Source organism: Pan paniscus, chromosome 4 (genome assembly GCF_029289425.2).
Source record: "Pan paniscus chromosome 4, NHGRI_mPanPan1-v2.0_pri, whole genome shotgun sequence".
Taxonomy (NCBI): Eukaryota; Metazoa; Chordata; class Mammalia; order Primates; family Hominidae; genus Pan; species Pan paniscus.
The window spans coordinates 69,523,607-69,539,279 of NC_073253.2; the positions used below are offsets into that span (position 1 = coordinate 69,523,607).

Here is a 15,673-nt window from a genome sequence, read left to right on the forward strand (position 1 = left end):
CTGTAAGGCAGAAGTTGCAGTGAGCCAAGATCGTGCCACTGCACTCCAGCCTGGTGACAGAATGAGACTCCATCTCAAAAAAAAGAAATATACATTTAATGTAATATTTGACAAAACTATACCATTGTAAGATTCCTTTAAAAAGTATAAACTATTTTCAAATGTTTGAAAAAATATATTCAAGTGGAGACCAATCTTGCTTAAATGTTTTTATGTTTTATATTTTGCTTCTTGCAAAAGCATTTGAGGCTGTCAGAAAAGATATGGATGATCCTTAAATGCACATTGCTAAGGGAAATAAGCCAGTCTGGAAAGACTATATACTGTATGAGTCCAATTATATGACATTCTGAAAAAGGCAAACTATAGAGACAGTAAAAAGAGGTGAAGGGTTAAATAGGTGAAGCACAGGGAATTATTATTTTAGGGTGATGAAACTATTCTATATGATACTGTAATAGTGGATATATGACATTATACAGTTGTCAAAACCTACAGAACTTTATAGCACAAAGTGAACCTTAAAGTATGCAAATCCTTAAAAAAATCATTTTGGGCTGGGCGTGGTGGCTCATGCCTGTAATCTCAGCACTTTGGGTGACTGAAGTGGGCAAATCGCTTGATCCCAGGAGTTCAAGACCAGCCTGGGCAAAATGGCGAAACCCTGTCTCTACAAAACATACAAAAAATGAGCCAGGCATGGTGGTATGCATCTGTAGTCCCAGCTACTTAGGAGGCTGAGCTGGGAGGATCAGATGAGCCCGAGAGATTGAGACTGTAGTGAGCCATGATCATGTCACTGCACTCTAGTCAGGGCTACAGAGTGAGACCCTGTCTCAAAAAACAAAACAAAACACCCCATAAAACATTTTGGAGGTTGTGGTTGTGGTGTAAGGCCTAAAATTAAGGCTCAATATTATGTGTTGTCTTGACATCCGGTAAAACTGGGAGGGCCTTAAATTGCCTAGTGGTAAGTTCTCCTTCCCACTCTGCTCCCATGTGTAAGCTCCCCCAGCTCTTTGTCAAATGGATGGGCAAAGTTTTGCTAATCCCTGAGTAGTGGGTTTCAGTTTCCTGCCAGCTCTTGGAATTACTCAAACAACCAACTACATCCTCCACAGGAACCAGGGGCACCCCATCCTCTTGATACCACAAAGCCTGCCTCCCACAGCTTGATTGTTCATTCTGCTCCTGAATGCAGAGTGTGGCCCTGAGTGGTATGCGGTGTTCTTTTCCAGGCTGAGAGTATATGTAACTAATAGACTGCTGTTCACATCATCTGTTGTGTTGGGTGTTATGTGTTTGGTCATCCCCATTACCCTAGGGCAGGAATCCCTCCCTCACCAACAGGGAGAACAGCAAGTGATTAAAACAGAGACTGGGGGAAATCCCAGATGGAATGCAGATTGTGACAACATAACCTATCTGGTATGATACATGTATGAAACAACCTCACTGAAAAGAGTGGAGGATGGGCCAGGCACGGTGGCTCACACCTGTAATCCCAGCACTTTGGGAGGTTGAGGTGGGTGGATCACCTGAGGTCGGGAGTTCAAGACCAGCCTGACCAACATGGAGAAACCCCATCTCTACTAAAAATACAAAATTAGCTGGATGTGGTGGTGCATGCCTGTAATCCCAGCTACTCGGGAGGCTGAGGCAGGAGAATAGCTTGAACCCGGGAGGCGGAGGTTGCAGGGTGAGCAGAGATCGCGCCATTGCACTCCAGCCTGGGCAACAAGAGCAAAACTCTGTCTCAAAGATAAATAAATAAATAAAAGTGGAGGATGGCCAGGCATGGTGGCTCACGCCTGAAATCCCAGCACTTTGGGAGGCTGAGATGGGTGGATCACTTGAGCCTAGGAGTTCGAGACCAGCCTGGGCAACACAGCGAAACCTCATCTAACCAAAAAATACAAAAAAATAGCCGGGTGTGGTTGTGTGTGCCCGTAGCCCCAGCTACTCTGGAGGCTGAGATGGGAGGGTGGCTTGAACCCAGGAGGTGGAGGTTGCAGTGAGCCAACACTGTGCCACTGCACTCCAGCTGGGGGGACATAGTGAGACCCTGTCTTTCCAAAAAAAAAAAAAAAAAAAAAGAAAGAAAGAAAAAAGAAAGAAAGAAAGAAAAAGAAAAGAGTGGAGGAAATAACGTGCTTATCTAGGGAAATGGTAGAGTCTAAGATTACCCTTGGAAATGAGTGGAGTCTGTAAGACTAAAAGCAAAAGGAATTGCACAAAAGCACTGGACTTAAGAAGATGGTAAAAAAAATTGATATCGACAAGGATAAGGGTTAACAATTTGCATATTTCTATAAATGTACACTTGAACAATTAAGTAAATGGATAGTAGATTATGGAAGCTAGCTTTCTTACTGTTGGAGTGGGAGTTTATAGATAAGCAAAGGTAGGAGGCTAGAACAATCCATGGGGTAGTGGATTAGAATTGATTGTATGGATCAGTATGAAGTCATGTTTAGCTTAACATAGATAAGGATGTGCTATGGTCTGAATGTTCGTGTCCCCCCAAACCTTATATGTTGAAACCTAATCACCAATGTGATAGTATTAGGAGGTGGGGCCCTGAGAGGTGATTAGGTTATAAGGTTAAAGCCTTCATGAGTGGGATCAGTGCCCTTATAGCCAGAGAGCTGCCTTACCTCTTCTACCATGTGAGGACAAAGCAAGAAAGCACAATCTATGAACCAGGAAACAGGCCCTCACTAGACACCAAATCTGCCAGCACCTTTATCTTGGACTTCCAGCCTTCGGAACTGTGAGCAATAAATTTCTGTTGTTTATAAGCTACCCAGTTTATATGGTTATGATTGAGTTATAGCAGCTCAATCATATTAAGACAGGATGGTTCCACATGTGGAAATATTTAGAAATATGTATATTTTTATTGGTTAATACACACACATCTATTTCTTTGCTCTGTCAGCAGATAGGATCTAGATGCAACAGCACTCCAGAAACAATGAGCAAACCTAGCACTGAATCTTGATTTCTATTACCATTCTCCAATAAAAGTAATCGGGACTCCTTGGAGAAATGGCTGATTCTAAAACTAGGGCAGGGGATATACAAAATGGGTCTGGAGCATCTTGTAGTGGCAGAAAGTAAGAAAGTGCTAAACAAAGAAACAATACAAACTATGTTGATGGAGGTATATCAAAGGGATACAGGAGCCAACTGAAAGAGCACCCAAGGACTAAAGCTGGAATAACTTGAGCAATAAGATAAATTGACATTAGTTTATAATCCAGTGCATAAAATAAGCCCATGAGTCCACACTGCTATAAATAAATGATTGATTGAATACATAAATAAATTGAGAAGAAGAAATAAATCTTCCACGAAGAATTCCAAATAATTTTGGTAGACATCCCACTCTAGAAAACAGGGAGCATAAATTTTCATTTCTTAAGTGTGGGCTGTGCTCACTGACTTCCTTCCAAATATTACATAATAGAAAGGGGGGAAAAACAGTAACTTTACATAGAAAAACCTGACAAATAAACCTTAGCTAGGCAACCAAGGTAAACGTCTACAGTGATAACTCATGTTGACAGTATGTACCCTTGATATGATATGGACCATTATCTCTGTGTTCTTCCTCCCCCAAACCCATAATACTAGTCTAGTTATGAGAAAAACACCAGAGGAATTCCAACAGAGGGATGCTCTACAAAACAATGGACCAATGCACCACAGAACTGTAAAGGTCATCAAAAACAAAGAATGTCTGAGATATTGTCAGAAGCTCCTAAGGAGATATGGCAACTCTCTTAGCTTGGGATGCTGTAATATTGTGATAAAATAAATACATATTTGGGGGGCTGAGCGTGGTGGCTCACGCCTGTAATCCCAGCACTTTGGGAGGCTGAGCAGGGCGGATCACCTGAGGTCAGGAGTTCGAGACCAGCCCGACCAACATGGAGAAACCCCGTCTCTACTAAAAATACAAAATTAGCCGTGCGTGGTGGCGCATGCCTGTAATTCCAGCTACTCGGGAGGCTGAGGCAGGAGAATTGCTTGAACCCGGGAGGCAGAGGTTGCGGTGAGCTGAGATTACGCCATTGCACTCCAGCCTGGGCGACAAGAGCGAAACTCTGTCTCAAAAAAAAAAAAAAAAAAAAAAAAAAATATATATATATATATATATACACACACATATATATGTATGTGTATATATATGTAAGTGTATGTATGTGTGTGTATATATATGTATGTGTATATATATATTTGGTCTCTGCTGCTGGTTCCTAAAGCACTCATAAACAGGGGCACCAGGAAAATCTTTTCCTCTAATATTTGGTCTTTGTCTTCATTTCCTGACACGGAGCTCCTAAATCTCTTGGAATTTCCTGGGTGATAGGAACATTTTTTGTTCTAATAAGGCAACTTTTGATGGGCTCATGGACAGCCTTCACGATGGAGGCTGGGTACCAAGGGAGCCAACTATGTAATTAGAGGATTGAAACTTTTCTGTCCTACCTCCCAACCTCTGGAGAGGGGAGAGGGGCTGAAGGTTGAGTTTATTACCAATGGCCAATGATGTAATCACTCATGCCTATTTAATGGATCCTCCATAAAAATCCAGAAGGACAGTGTTTGGAGAGCTTCTGGACTGCTGGATACGTGGAGGTTCCTGGGGGGTGGTGTGCCTTGAGAGGGCATGGAAGCTCCACGCCCCTTCCCAGATGCTTTGCCCTATGAATCTCTTCCATCCAGCTATTCATCTGTATCCTTTGTAATAATATCCTTTATAATAAACTAGTAAACATAAGTAAACTGTTTCTCTGGGTTCTGTGAGTGCTTTACAAATTAAAAGAACCCGAGGAGGGGGTTGTGGGAAACTCTGATTTATACCCAGTTGGACAGAAATATATACAAGTCACAACCTGGAGTTGTGGGGGTGTAGAGTCTTACGAGACTGAACCCTTAACCTATGGGATCTGGCATTACCTCTAAGTAGACAAACATATAAATAAGTCAGAACGGAATTATAGGACATGCAGTTGGTGTCTGCTGGAGAATCTGGTGTCAAAAGTGTTGTATTGAGTGGTGTTTGAAACTATAAAAAAGTGTTTTTTTTCCCCCTATCTCATTCAGTTGCTGTAACAGAATACCATAGACTGGGTGGCTTTATAAACAACAGAAATTTCTCACAGTAATGGAAGCTGCAAGCTTGAGATCAGGGTGCCAGTATGGTTGGGTTCTGATGCGGGCCTCCTTTGGGTTTGCAGACTGCTGACTTTTTGTTGTAGCCTCATGTGGTGAAAGGAAAGAGCCAGAGACTTCTCTGGAGTCGCTTTCATTTATGAGGGCTCTACCTTCATGACCTAATTACCCACCAAAGACCCACCTCCTAATATAATCACACGGAGAATTAGAATTTCAATACATGAATTTTGGGAGGGACACAAACATTCAATCCATAACATCTAAGTATAAGACAAGGCTCGGAGCAGTGGCTCATGCCTGTAATCCCAGCACTTTGGGAGGCCAATGCAGGTGGATCACAAGGTTAGGAGTTCCAGACTAGCCTGGCCAACATGGTGAAACTCCGTCTCTACTAAAAATACAAAAATTAGCACTGCTACAGGTGGCACACACCTGTAGTCCCAGCTACTTGGGAGGCTGAAGCACAAGAATCGCTTGAACCCAGGAGGCGGAAGTGGCAGTGAGCCGAGATCCCGCCACTGCACTCCAACCTGGGCGACAGAGCGAGACTCCAATCTAAAAAATAAATAAATAAATAAATAAATACATAAATACATAAATAAAGTATCCTGGATGGGATCCTAGAACAAAAAAGGGAACTTAGGTAAAAACTAAGGAATTTGGAATAAAGTGAAGACTTTAGTTACTCATAATATATCAATATTGATTGGTTCATAAATCATAACAAATGTACTACAGAATGTAAGGTGTTGATAATCGGGAAAACTGCGTGTAGGGTATATGATAACTCTATATTAGTTTCACAATTTTTCTGTAAATCTAAAGCTGTCCTGAAAAATAAAGTCTATTTTCGAAAAGCATTTGGGAAGGTAGGGCACTGTGGCTCATGCCTGTAATCCCAGTACTTTGGGTAGCCGAGGTGGGCGGATCGCCTGAGATCAGGAGTTCGAGACCAGCCTGGCCAACAGGGTGAAACCCCATCTCTACCAAATATACAAAAATTAGCCAGTCATGGTGGCCGCATCTGTGGTCCCAGCTACTTGGGAGGCTGAGGTGGAAGAATCACTCGAGCCTGGGAGGCAGAGGTTGGAGTGAGCTGGAATCGTGCCACTGCACTCCAGCCTGGGTGACAGAGTGAGACTCCATCCCCCAAAAACAAAACAAAACAAACAAACCAGAAAGTATTTGGGAAGCTTAGAGAATAATATCCAGCAAAGTAAGTAATAAATAAACAAGAAAATAAGGATCTTAGAGGAAGGAAAGTAAGATAAATCAAGGGATGAGGTTAGAATACTAAAATGCATGCCTTTAAGTGACTACATCTTTGTTAGAGTTAGCTGTCAGTGTGAGTCAGCTGAATTGAAAAAGCTTTGCAGATTTGTTTCTTAGAACATCCCCCAGGGCCTGAGGTTGGAGGGCAGCAGCACAAGGTTGGAGGGAGCTGAGCTGGGCCAGCTGCACAGGAGGTAATCTATAAGTGATATTATACACACCACCACCACCACCCCCAACCCGCCCCCTGAGGCCTGAAAACATCACTAGAATTTCTATTTACCTGAGCTTCTTACCTGAGCTCTTCTCAGAGGGATGTGGTTAAACAGAACTACTTTGACAAACCACTTGGTCAGGGGCGGATAAAACTCCCCAACCCACAAACACACGTCTAAGAAGTCAGAGTCTGGTTACCACAAGGTCATTGTTTGCTGGGGCACTGATCCAGCCGTCCTCTTTCTCTGCCTTGCCACTCAAATAAATGTTGGACAGATTTTTTTTTCTTTTGAGACAGAGTCTTGCTGTGTAGCCCAGGCTGGAGTGCAATGGCACAATCTTAGCTCACTGCAACCTCTGCCTCAAGCGATTCTCCTGCCTCAGCCTCCGGAGTAGCTGGGACTACAGGCGCGTGCCACCATGCCTGCCTAATTTTTTGTATTTTTAGTAGAGATGGAGTTTCACCGTGTTAGCCAGGATGGTCTCGATCTCCTGACCTTGTGATCCTCCCGCCTCGGTGGACGGATCCCAAAGTGCTGGGATTACAGGGGTGAGCCACCGCGCCCAGCTAATGTTGGATAGATTTTTAAATAATTTTGTTTTGAGGGAGACTAAATTCCTGGTTTGAATGGAGAGTCAAATAATTAGCTTACTAAGGGCATCTACATGTTTATCAGCTCTTTGTACTACCAAAGTATAATTCAGTAAAAGCAATTCTAACAGTGACCAAAAAACAGGACAAATTACTCTCCCTTGCTATTGGTCTCAAATGATCCAAGGGTACAGTTTAGGCTATCAGCATATTCTTCAGGTGCCCATCCAAGGATATACTTTCTCTTAGCTGATAAGAATAGGGCACCAGAGAATTTAGAGTTATGTCTTCTGGCAAATGAATATACTTTGTACTGCTGATTATGTATAGATCCATACGTCTGATAATCAGCAAGTCAACTGAGGGGTGGACAGGGTTGATATCTTCTTATTAACACTAAGGAATCCAACCAGGACTAACCAACCACATCCACATGGAGATGGGCCGACAGAGTCCTTGTGAACAGTGCCAAGATTTTCCCTAGAAGACAGTTATGGGAAAACTGTGTGGCTCACGCCTGTAATCCCAGCACTTTGGGAGGCCAAGGTGGGTGCATCACGAGGTCAGGAGTTCGAGACCAGCCTGCCCAACATAAGTGAAACCCTGTCTGTACGAAAAATACAAAAATTAGCCAGGCATGGTGATGCGCACCTGTAGTCCCAGCTACCTGGGAGGCTGAGGCAGGAGAATCACTTGAAACTGGGAGACGGAGGTTGCAGTGAGCCAAGATCATGTCACTGCACTCCAGCCTGGGCGACAGAGCAAGACTCCGTCTCAAACAAAAAACCAAAAACAAAAAATAGGTCTGGGCCTGTTCTACAAGGGCAACTGAGCTTAAAATTCATCACTATGAAGGGGTTGCAAATATCTTAGCCTAAAATAATTTCAAGGCCCAGTGCGGTGGCTCACACCTGTATCCCAGCACTTTAAGAAGCTGAGGCAGAATTCCTTTAGCCCAGGAGTTGAAGACCAGCCTGGGGAACATAGTGAGACCCCATCTCTAGAAAAAATTTAAGAAATGAGCTGGGCATGGTGGCACATGCCTGTGGTCCCAGCTACTCAGGAGGCTGACATGAGAGCATCCCTTGAGTCCCGAGGCTGAGGCTGCAGTGAGCCATGATCACACCCACTGCACTGCAGCCTCGGCGACAAAGAAAAAGCTTGTCTCTTTCTAAACCAGGAGCTAGAAATCATCTATCATAGGTAAGGGGAGACAATTTTCTACAAGCTAATTTTAATCACTGTAACTTATTGGGGAGCTTCTAATATAAATGGACTGCTGTTCTGTCTCTTCCACAGGTTTGTATTGCTTCAGGATCCTTTAATTATCCATGTTTTCTAAGTAAGTGCTTTGCCCTTGGATCCCTTTATAAAGTGGAGAGACCACATCCATATTCATTGCTCTACTTCACCTGCCATTTGTTCGGTGATGACAAACAATCTATAACACTGGGCTGATTTTTAAAATAAATTAATAAGTATTTTATTGATATATAATATTTCCACATATTTATGGGATACATGTGATGTTTTGTTGCATGCATAGAATATGTAACGATCAACTCAGGGTATTTAGGATATCTAGCATTTTGAGTATTTATTATTTCTATGTATTGTAAACATTTCAGATGATCTCTTTAAGCTATTTTGAAATATACAATACATTGTTAACCATTAGACTGACTTATCTTTGGAGTTATAGACCTGCATGACCAGTATCATCATGGATATCTTTACCTCTTTACCTGAAAGTCTCTTTGATTTTTTTTTTTTTTTTTTTTTTTTTGAGATGGAGTCTCGCTCTGTCACCCAGGCTGGAGTGCAGTGGCACAATCTCGGCTCACTGCAACCTCCACCTCCCGGGTTCAAGCGATTCTCCTACCTCAGCTTCCCGAGCAGCTGGGACTACAGGTGCGTGCCACCACGCCTGGCTAATTTTTTGTATTTTTTGTAGAGATGGGGTTTCACCGTGTTAGCCAGGATGGTCTTGATCTCCTGACCTTGTGATCCGCCCGCCTTGCCCTCCCAAAGTGCTGGGATTACAGGCGTGAGCCACCAAACCTGGCCTCTTTGATGTCTTAATGTTACAAATATTCATAATTTCAGTTGAACATCCATTCCTCTAAAATCCTACCAGAATCCTGGGAGGTAATTAGGATTCCTTCCTGGATGGGCACGGTGGCTCACGCCTGTAATCCTAGCACTTTGGGAGGCCGTGGCAGGCGGATCACAAGGTCAGGAGTTTGAGACCATCCTGGCTAACACAGTGAAACCCCGTCTCTACTAAAAATACAAAAAATTAGCTGGGTGTGGTGGGAGGCGCCTGTAATCCCAGGTACTCGGGAGGCTGAGGCAGGAGAATCTCGTGTACCTGGGAGGCGGAGATTGCAGTGAGCAGAGATTGTGTCACTGGACTCCATCCTGGGCAACAGAGTGAGACTTCGTCTCAAAAAAAAAAAAAAAAGATTCCTTCCTTTCCCTCTCTATGCACATCACTCCATTCCTTCCTTTCTAATTCCACTTTATGAATAGATCTTGAGTTTTTCCTTTTCGTACGTGGTGGCTGCCTCATTTCTTCATTAGGTGATTGCAAGTTTCCTAATGTACCACTTTGGTCTTGCTCTTCTCTAATCTATATCCTCCAAAATAAAGTCAGAGTTTTTAGAAATTTTTCTAAAAGTTAACTTTTTTGATTCTGTAACATATGCATAAGGCTCTAAATTGAAATTTACAAAGGGTAAACAGAGAAAAGTCTGCCCCTTGCCCCTGACTCTTAGTCACCTAATTTCTCTTCCCAAATATACCCACAGCTACCAATTTTGGAGAAAATAATTTATTTCTAAATTGCATCTACTTCACATCTTTCCATGGCTTATCACTCTACAAGATAATGTCCAAACTGAGAAGCACATGAGGCATTTCAGGATTTCGTCTATTTAACTTTAGTGGGTTTACCTCTCATTTCTTCTAACAAGTCCCTCTGTACGTCAGATTCCAGCCCCCGTAACAATTAGCTCTTCCCTAAACAGCCTACTTCCCTCTGATTTTCTTTTTTTTTTTTGAGATGGAGTCTCGCTCTGCCATCCAGGCTGAAGTGCAGTGGCGCGATCTCGGCTCACTGCAACCTCCGCCTCCCGGGTTCAAGTGATTCTCCTGCCTCAGCCCCCCTAGTAGCTGGTATTACAGGCGCCCAACACCATGCCCAGCTAATTTTTGTATTTTCAGTAGAGACGAGGTTTCACCATGTTGGCTAGGCTGGTCTCGAACTCCTGACATTTGGTGATCCGCCCACCTCGCCTCCCAAAGTGCTGGGATTACAGGCATGAGCTGCCGTGCCCGGCCCCCTCTGTGATTTCATATCTGCTCTTTTTCCTACCTGGAATGCCTTCCCCAAGTTCCCTCCATCCCCCATGCCACCTGTTTCTCTCTTTTCTTTATTTATTTTTTTTTTTTGAGATGGAGTCTCGCTCTCTCACCCAGGCTGGAGTGCGGTGGTGCAATCTCGGCTCACTGCAACATTTGCCTTCCAGGTGCAAGCGATTCTCCTGTCTCAGCCTCCCGAGTAGTGGGATTACAGGTACACACCGCCATGCCTGGCTAATTTTTTGTATTTTAGTAAAGACAGGGTTTTACCATGTTGCCCAGGCTGGTCTCGAACTCCTGAACTCAGGCAATCTGCCCACCTCGGCCTCCCAAAGTGTTAGGATTACAGGCGTGAGCCACTGCACCCAGCCTTCTTTACTTTTTTATTTTTATATTTTTGAGACAGGGTCTCACTTTGTCACTCAGCCTGGAGTGCAGTGGCATGAACATGACACACGCAGCCTTGACCTTCTAGGCTCAGATGATTCTCCCACCTCAGCCTCCTGAGTAGCTGGGACTTCAGGCAAGCACCACCACGCCTGGCTGATTTTTTGTATTTTTTGTAGAGATGAGGTCTCACAATATTGCCCAGGCTGGTCTCAAACTCCTGAGCTCAAGTGATCCTCCTGCCTCAGCCTCCCAAAGTGCTGGGATTACAGGCGTGAGCCACTGTGCCTGGGTGGCCTCCCTTTTTTTGTGTGTAGAAAACATCATCTCTTAATACTTCTCCATAAACAGATTCAAGTTAAAGCTTTGGCAGACCTCCACAGGTAAAGGTTATCCTGACCTCTCATAACGGACTTTAGCACCATATATGTTTTTATTTTTATTCATTTTTTAAGAGATAGGGTCTTGCTCTGTCACCCAGGCTGGAGTACAGTGGCATAATCATAGCTCACTGCAGCCTCTACCTCCTGAGCTCAACTGATCCTCACACCTCAGCCTCCAAAGTATCTATGACTGTAGGTGTGCACCACCAGACTCAGCTAATTTTGAATTTTTTTTTTTGTAAAGACAGAATCTCACTACATTGCCTAGACTTGTGTTTTTATTATAGCACCTATAACATTGCTTTGTCTCCTATTAGAAGGCAGAACCATGTTCCTTTGTTTTTTAAGTCCCTAGGATCTAGCAAACTGCCCAGTACATAGTGTTTGTTTAACAAAACTATTAGTTACAATGTAGCTACAAGTAAGCTAAGGAAATATTAGGCTGCATTAATAGCGGTGTAGTACTCAGAAGTTTTAGTTCCAGCCACCATATTTAGAGATAGTCATTGGAGAAGTTTAATATCCACCTGGCAGTGTAGAGTCTAGTAATGCTGTAATGCTGTAATGACCTCCGAGGAGGCATCTGCTCTCTTACAATGTCTAAAGGGCTAAAGAGGAAGCCGCTAACTGCTAACCACACAGCTCCTCCATGAGGCTGGACATTCTCCACCACAATGTTCGTATGTCTTCATCAGTGCTGAGATGTACTGTAATTTATTTGTACTGATAAAAGCTACAGTGCTTAAGTTTGCAAACAATTTACTTTTTCCCTACTTTTTTTTTTTTTGAGATGGAGTTTCAATCTTGTTGCCCAGGCTGGAGTGCAATGGCATGATCTCAGCTCACTGCAACCTCTGCCTCCCGGGTTCAAATGATTCTCCTGTCTCAGCCTCCTGAAAAGCTGGGGTTACAGGCACACGCCACGACACCCAGCTAATTTTGTATTTTTAGTAGAGGTGGGGTTTCTCCATGTTGGTCAGGCTGGTCTCGAACTCTTGATCTCAGGCGATCTGCCCGCCTTGGCCTCCCAAAGTGCTGGGATTACAAATGTGAGCCACTGTGCCCGGTCTGCTTTTCCCCCACTTAAACTAGAAAGGAGTCAAGTTACTTCTATAGGCCAGGCTTGGTGGCTCATGCCTGCAGTCCTAGCACTTTGGGAGTCTGTGGTGGGAGGATCGCTTGAGGCCAGGGGTTCTAGACTGGCCTCTTTAATATAGGGAGATCCCCATCTCTACAACAAATGAAATAAAAATAGTCGGGTGTGGTGGTGCGTACCGTTAGTCCTAGCTACTCTCTCGAGGCTGAAGTAGGAGGAATGCTTGAGTCCAAGAGTTTGAGGTTACAGTGAGCTGTGATCTAACACTGCACTCTAGCCTGGGCAACAGAATAAATGCCTGTTTAAAAAAAAAAAGTTACTTCTCTAATGTAACTCCTGCCCACTTATATTCCAATACATTTTACTGAGATGGGGTAGAGTTACAACAGATAGGTCAGGAAACTGGGAGTAAGCCAGGGTCTACCTTATCTTTGCTTCCCCCTGGTAGAATGGTGAGTATGTAAATATTATCTCTCCTGGATGGGTGGGGGATGGTGGAATATAGAGGACTGCTACTGTAGACCATGAGCTCTTTCAAGGTAGGGACTATGACTTTTCATTTTTTAGAAAAATGTAATTTTCTACAGCGTCTGGCAGTTAACAAAAGCTTGAAGAATGAAGGAAGTGAACATTTGGGGATAGATCAATGGGAGAATGAAAGGAAGACAGGGTGGAAGAAAATGTGACAAAAAATTTAAAAAAGTAATTAATTAAGAGAAAAAGCAAAGGAATACAGGAGGCTTCTTAAGACAGTAGTCTTACAAACAGTGAATTGGATTCAGTTTTTAACTCAACATGAATGGAAAAGAAACAAAACCAAAATTAAAACACTGAGCAATTAAAGCTGCTTTAAACAGAGACTATGGGAAACTGGATAAGATGATGTCTAAGTTTCTATCCAATTTTTTGATCTATAATTCTAGGTTTTATCTCCCCAACAATGCTTTTAAGTGTAAATGCCATTTAATGACTATTTATTAAATAGAATTATAATCTACAACAGCACAAAGCAGAAACAAACTGATGTTTCTACTAAAAAAAAAAGGTTATGTTACTTTCTTGAGTTTTCATAGTTTCATGAAGAGACTGGCAAATGGATTTGCAAAACTCAGCTTCAGTTTGTTCCCTTGCAACATGCTCAGTGAGTGGTACACAGCTGAGGTACTTTGCTATCTTTTCCTTTTTTTTCCCCCTATGGGCACTCTCCCACCCTTGGGCCTGGGAAGAGATGTTGTCAGATCTTTTTCTTTCAGGTTAGAAGAAATGGCAGAACTTTCCTGGGTTAAATTCTAGATATAATAAAAACTTAAAGTAATTTAAGGTGCTATTTGGGGAGGGGAGGGAGTTTAAGGTTCCCTGCCCCACACGGGAATCCAGAGAGCTATTTCTGTTTTACAGAGATCCAAAATCCAAAAATTCTGCTTTACAGAGATGCCTTGTGTAGAAACTCAAAAGGCAAACAGATAAAAGTGAAAAAGCCAGACACCAAAAGTTAAAACAGTAACCACTACACCACCTGCCCCCCAAATACATCAGTAATCAAAGATTTCTTAACTTTTTGCCCTTCAAACTATGTGCAGTCCTCAATACAGTAGGAACTTGATTAAGGCTAGCTGGAACTGTTCCCTGCTTATCTGGTGTAATTCTAAGCTCAAAGGCAGAAACTTTTGCTTCCCCTGCAATATCTTCCTTGGAACAAAACAGTGCCTAATGCATGTTACTTTGATTTCAGAAACAGAGAGGAGAAAATCAGGAGAGTTGGGTAATTGATTTTTGTGGGATTAAAAACGACATTTTTAGTTTTTTTCTTTTTTTATACTCTTTTCATGAAGGTAAATTTTGTTTTTTTGGGCCATTGACACTGGCCCAATGCTATGACATTCCAAAATTGAGAGAATATAAACTTTTTAAAACAGAACACTTGATTTTGACTACTAATCAGAGGAATGGAATTGAGTAACAAACTCAAACATTTTATGAAAAATAAGCAGACTTTATGCTATGGTATGGTTCCATTTATGTTTATATAATAGACTAAGTATTACTCATTACAAGTACAATAAATATTTGTTGATCCGGTTGATGTAACCGTAAGCCTTGTTCTCAGTCCAGTGAACGTATACATTTTACTGATAATCTAAAAGTATTAATTCCTATACACCAAAAGATCTGCGTATCATCCCCCTCTTGGAATACACATTCACTTGCACATATCCCCGGCCTGCTCCTCGCAACAGAGCTTGCTTTGGGGAGGAAATTTCAGGATCACCTCCAGAAGAAAACACCGACAGCGCTCCTAGAGCCATCGTGGTGCCCTCTAGCAACTTACCGGCTCCAAGCGAAAAAAGAGCTCGGGTTGGTGCGGGGGGGCGGGGAGCGGGAAACTCCATCACAGACCCAAGTGAAAACTCCTGCGGCTTCTAGATTCCATCCGAGAAGGAAAGATGAAAATCAAGGTTAGAAAGCAGTGGCAGGGCGGTGTCCCCTGCCTTGCTTTAATTCACGCGGCTCTCGTAACAAGCCACAGATGTGCATCACTCAAGCGGGCTTCCCAGTCCTCGTCTCCCCTCTGGATGGTCTTCTCCGACCGCAGAGTGGTAGTTAGGGAAGATCACAGCCGGCAGAAACTCCGCCAGAGGAGAAAGGAGCCTGGGGGCGACGGTCCGCCTAATCGTTCCAGGAAGCCCCTCCGCGTGCCGGTGGGCGGGCGCTCAGGCCCGAGGATGCGGGGCGAGGAGGCGGGTACTGGTGATTCTCCTGGCAGCCCCCGCCCGCCCCGCCAGGGGGAGCGTCTGCGCCCGACGTAGGCTGCGGGGCCTGGGCTGGCGGCGCAGGGCGGTGACTGAGCTCGGCGGCTGCCCTCCCGCGTCCCCACCCCCTCCCCGCCCGCCCCCGGCGCGGCCCTGCCCGCCCCCTCCGCCCCCTCCCGCAGCGCCATGCGCAGACTCAGTTCCTGGAGAAAGATGGCGACAGCCGAGAAGCAGAAACACGACGGGCGGGTGAAGATCGGCCACTACATTCTGGGTGACACGCTGGGGGTCGGCACCTTCGGCAAAGTGAAGGGTGAGAACCCCGCGGGACTAGGCTTGGCCCCAGCTGAGGAGCCGCACGACTTCCGCTTTCCGCACCTCTTCATCCTCCCCCGCCCGCTGCGTCCCTTCTTTCCAGGGCTGGGCA

The 15,673-nt window shown here is 44.0% G+C and overlaps 1 protein-coding gene across 3 annotated transcripts in view; it reads left to right on the plus strand.

The window, feature by feature from the left end:
• The first annotated feature begins 9,988 nt into the window (after positions 1-9,988).
• PRKAA1 (protein kinase AMP-activated catalytic subunit alpha 1) overlaps positions 9,989-15,673 on the plus strand; it is a 43,769-nt gene continuing 38,084 nt past the window's right edge. The window contains exon 1 of one of the 3 annotated variants that reach the window (XM_057302304.2): positions 9,989-15,559. In XM_057302304.2, the coding sequence (XP_057158287.1) occupies positions 15,433-15,559 (127 nt within the window). In that variant the 5' untranslated portion in view covers positions 9,989-15,432. The remainder of the gene's footprint in view (positions 15,560-15,673) is intronic. The other 2 variants (XM_003810970.5, XM_003810969.6) reach the window with 2 other exon arrangements.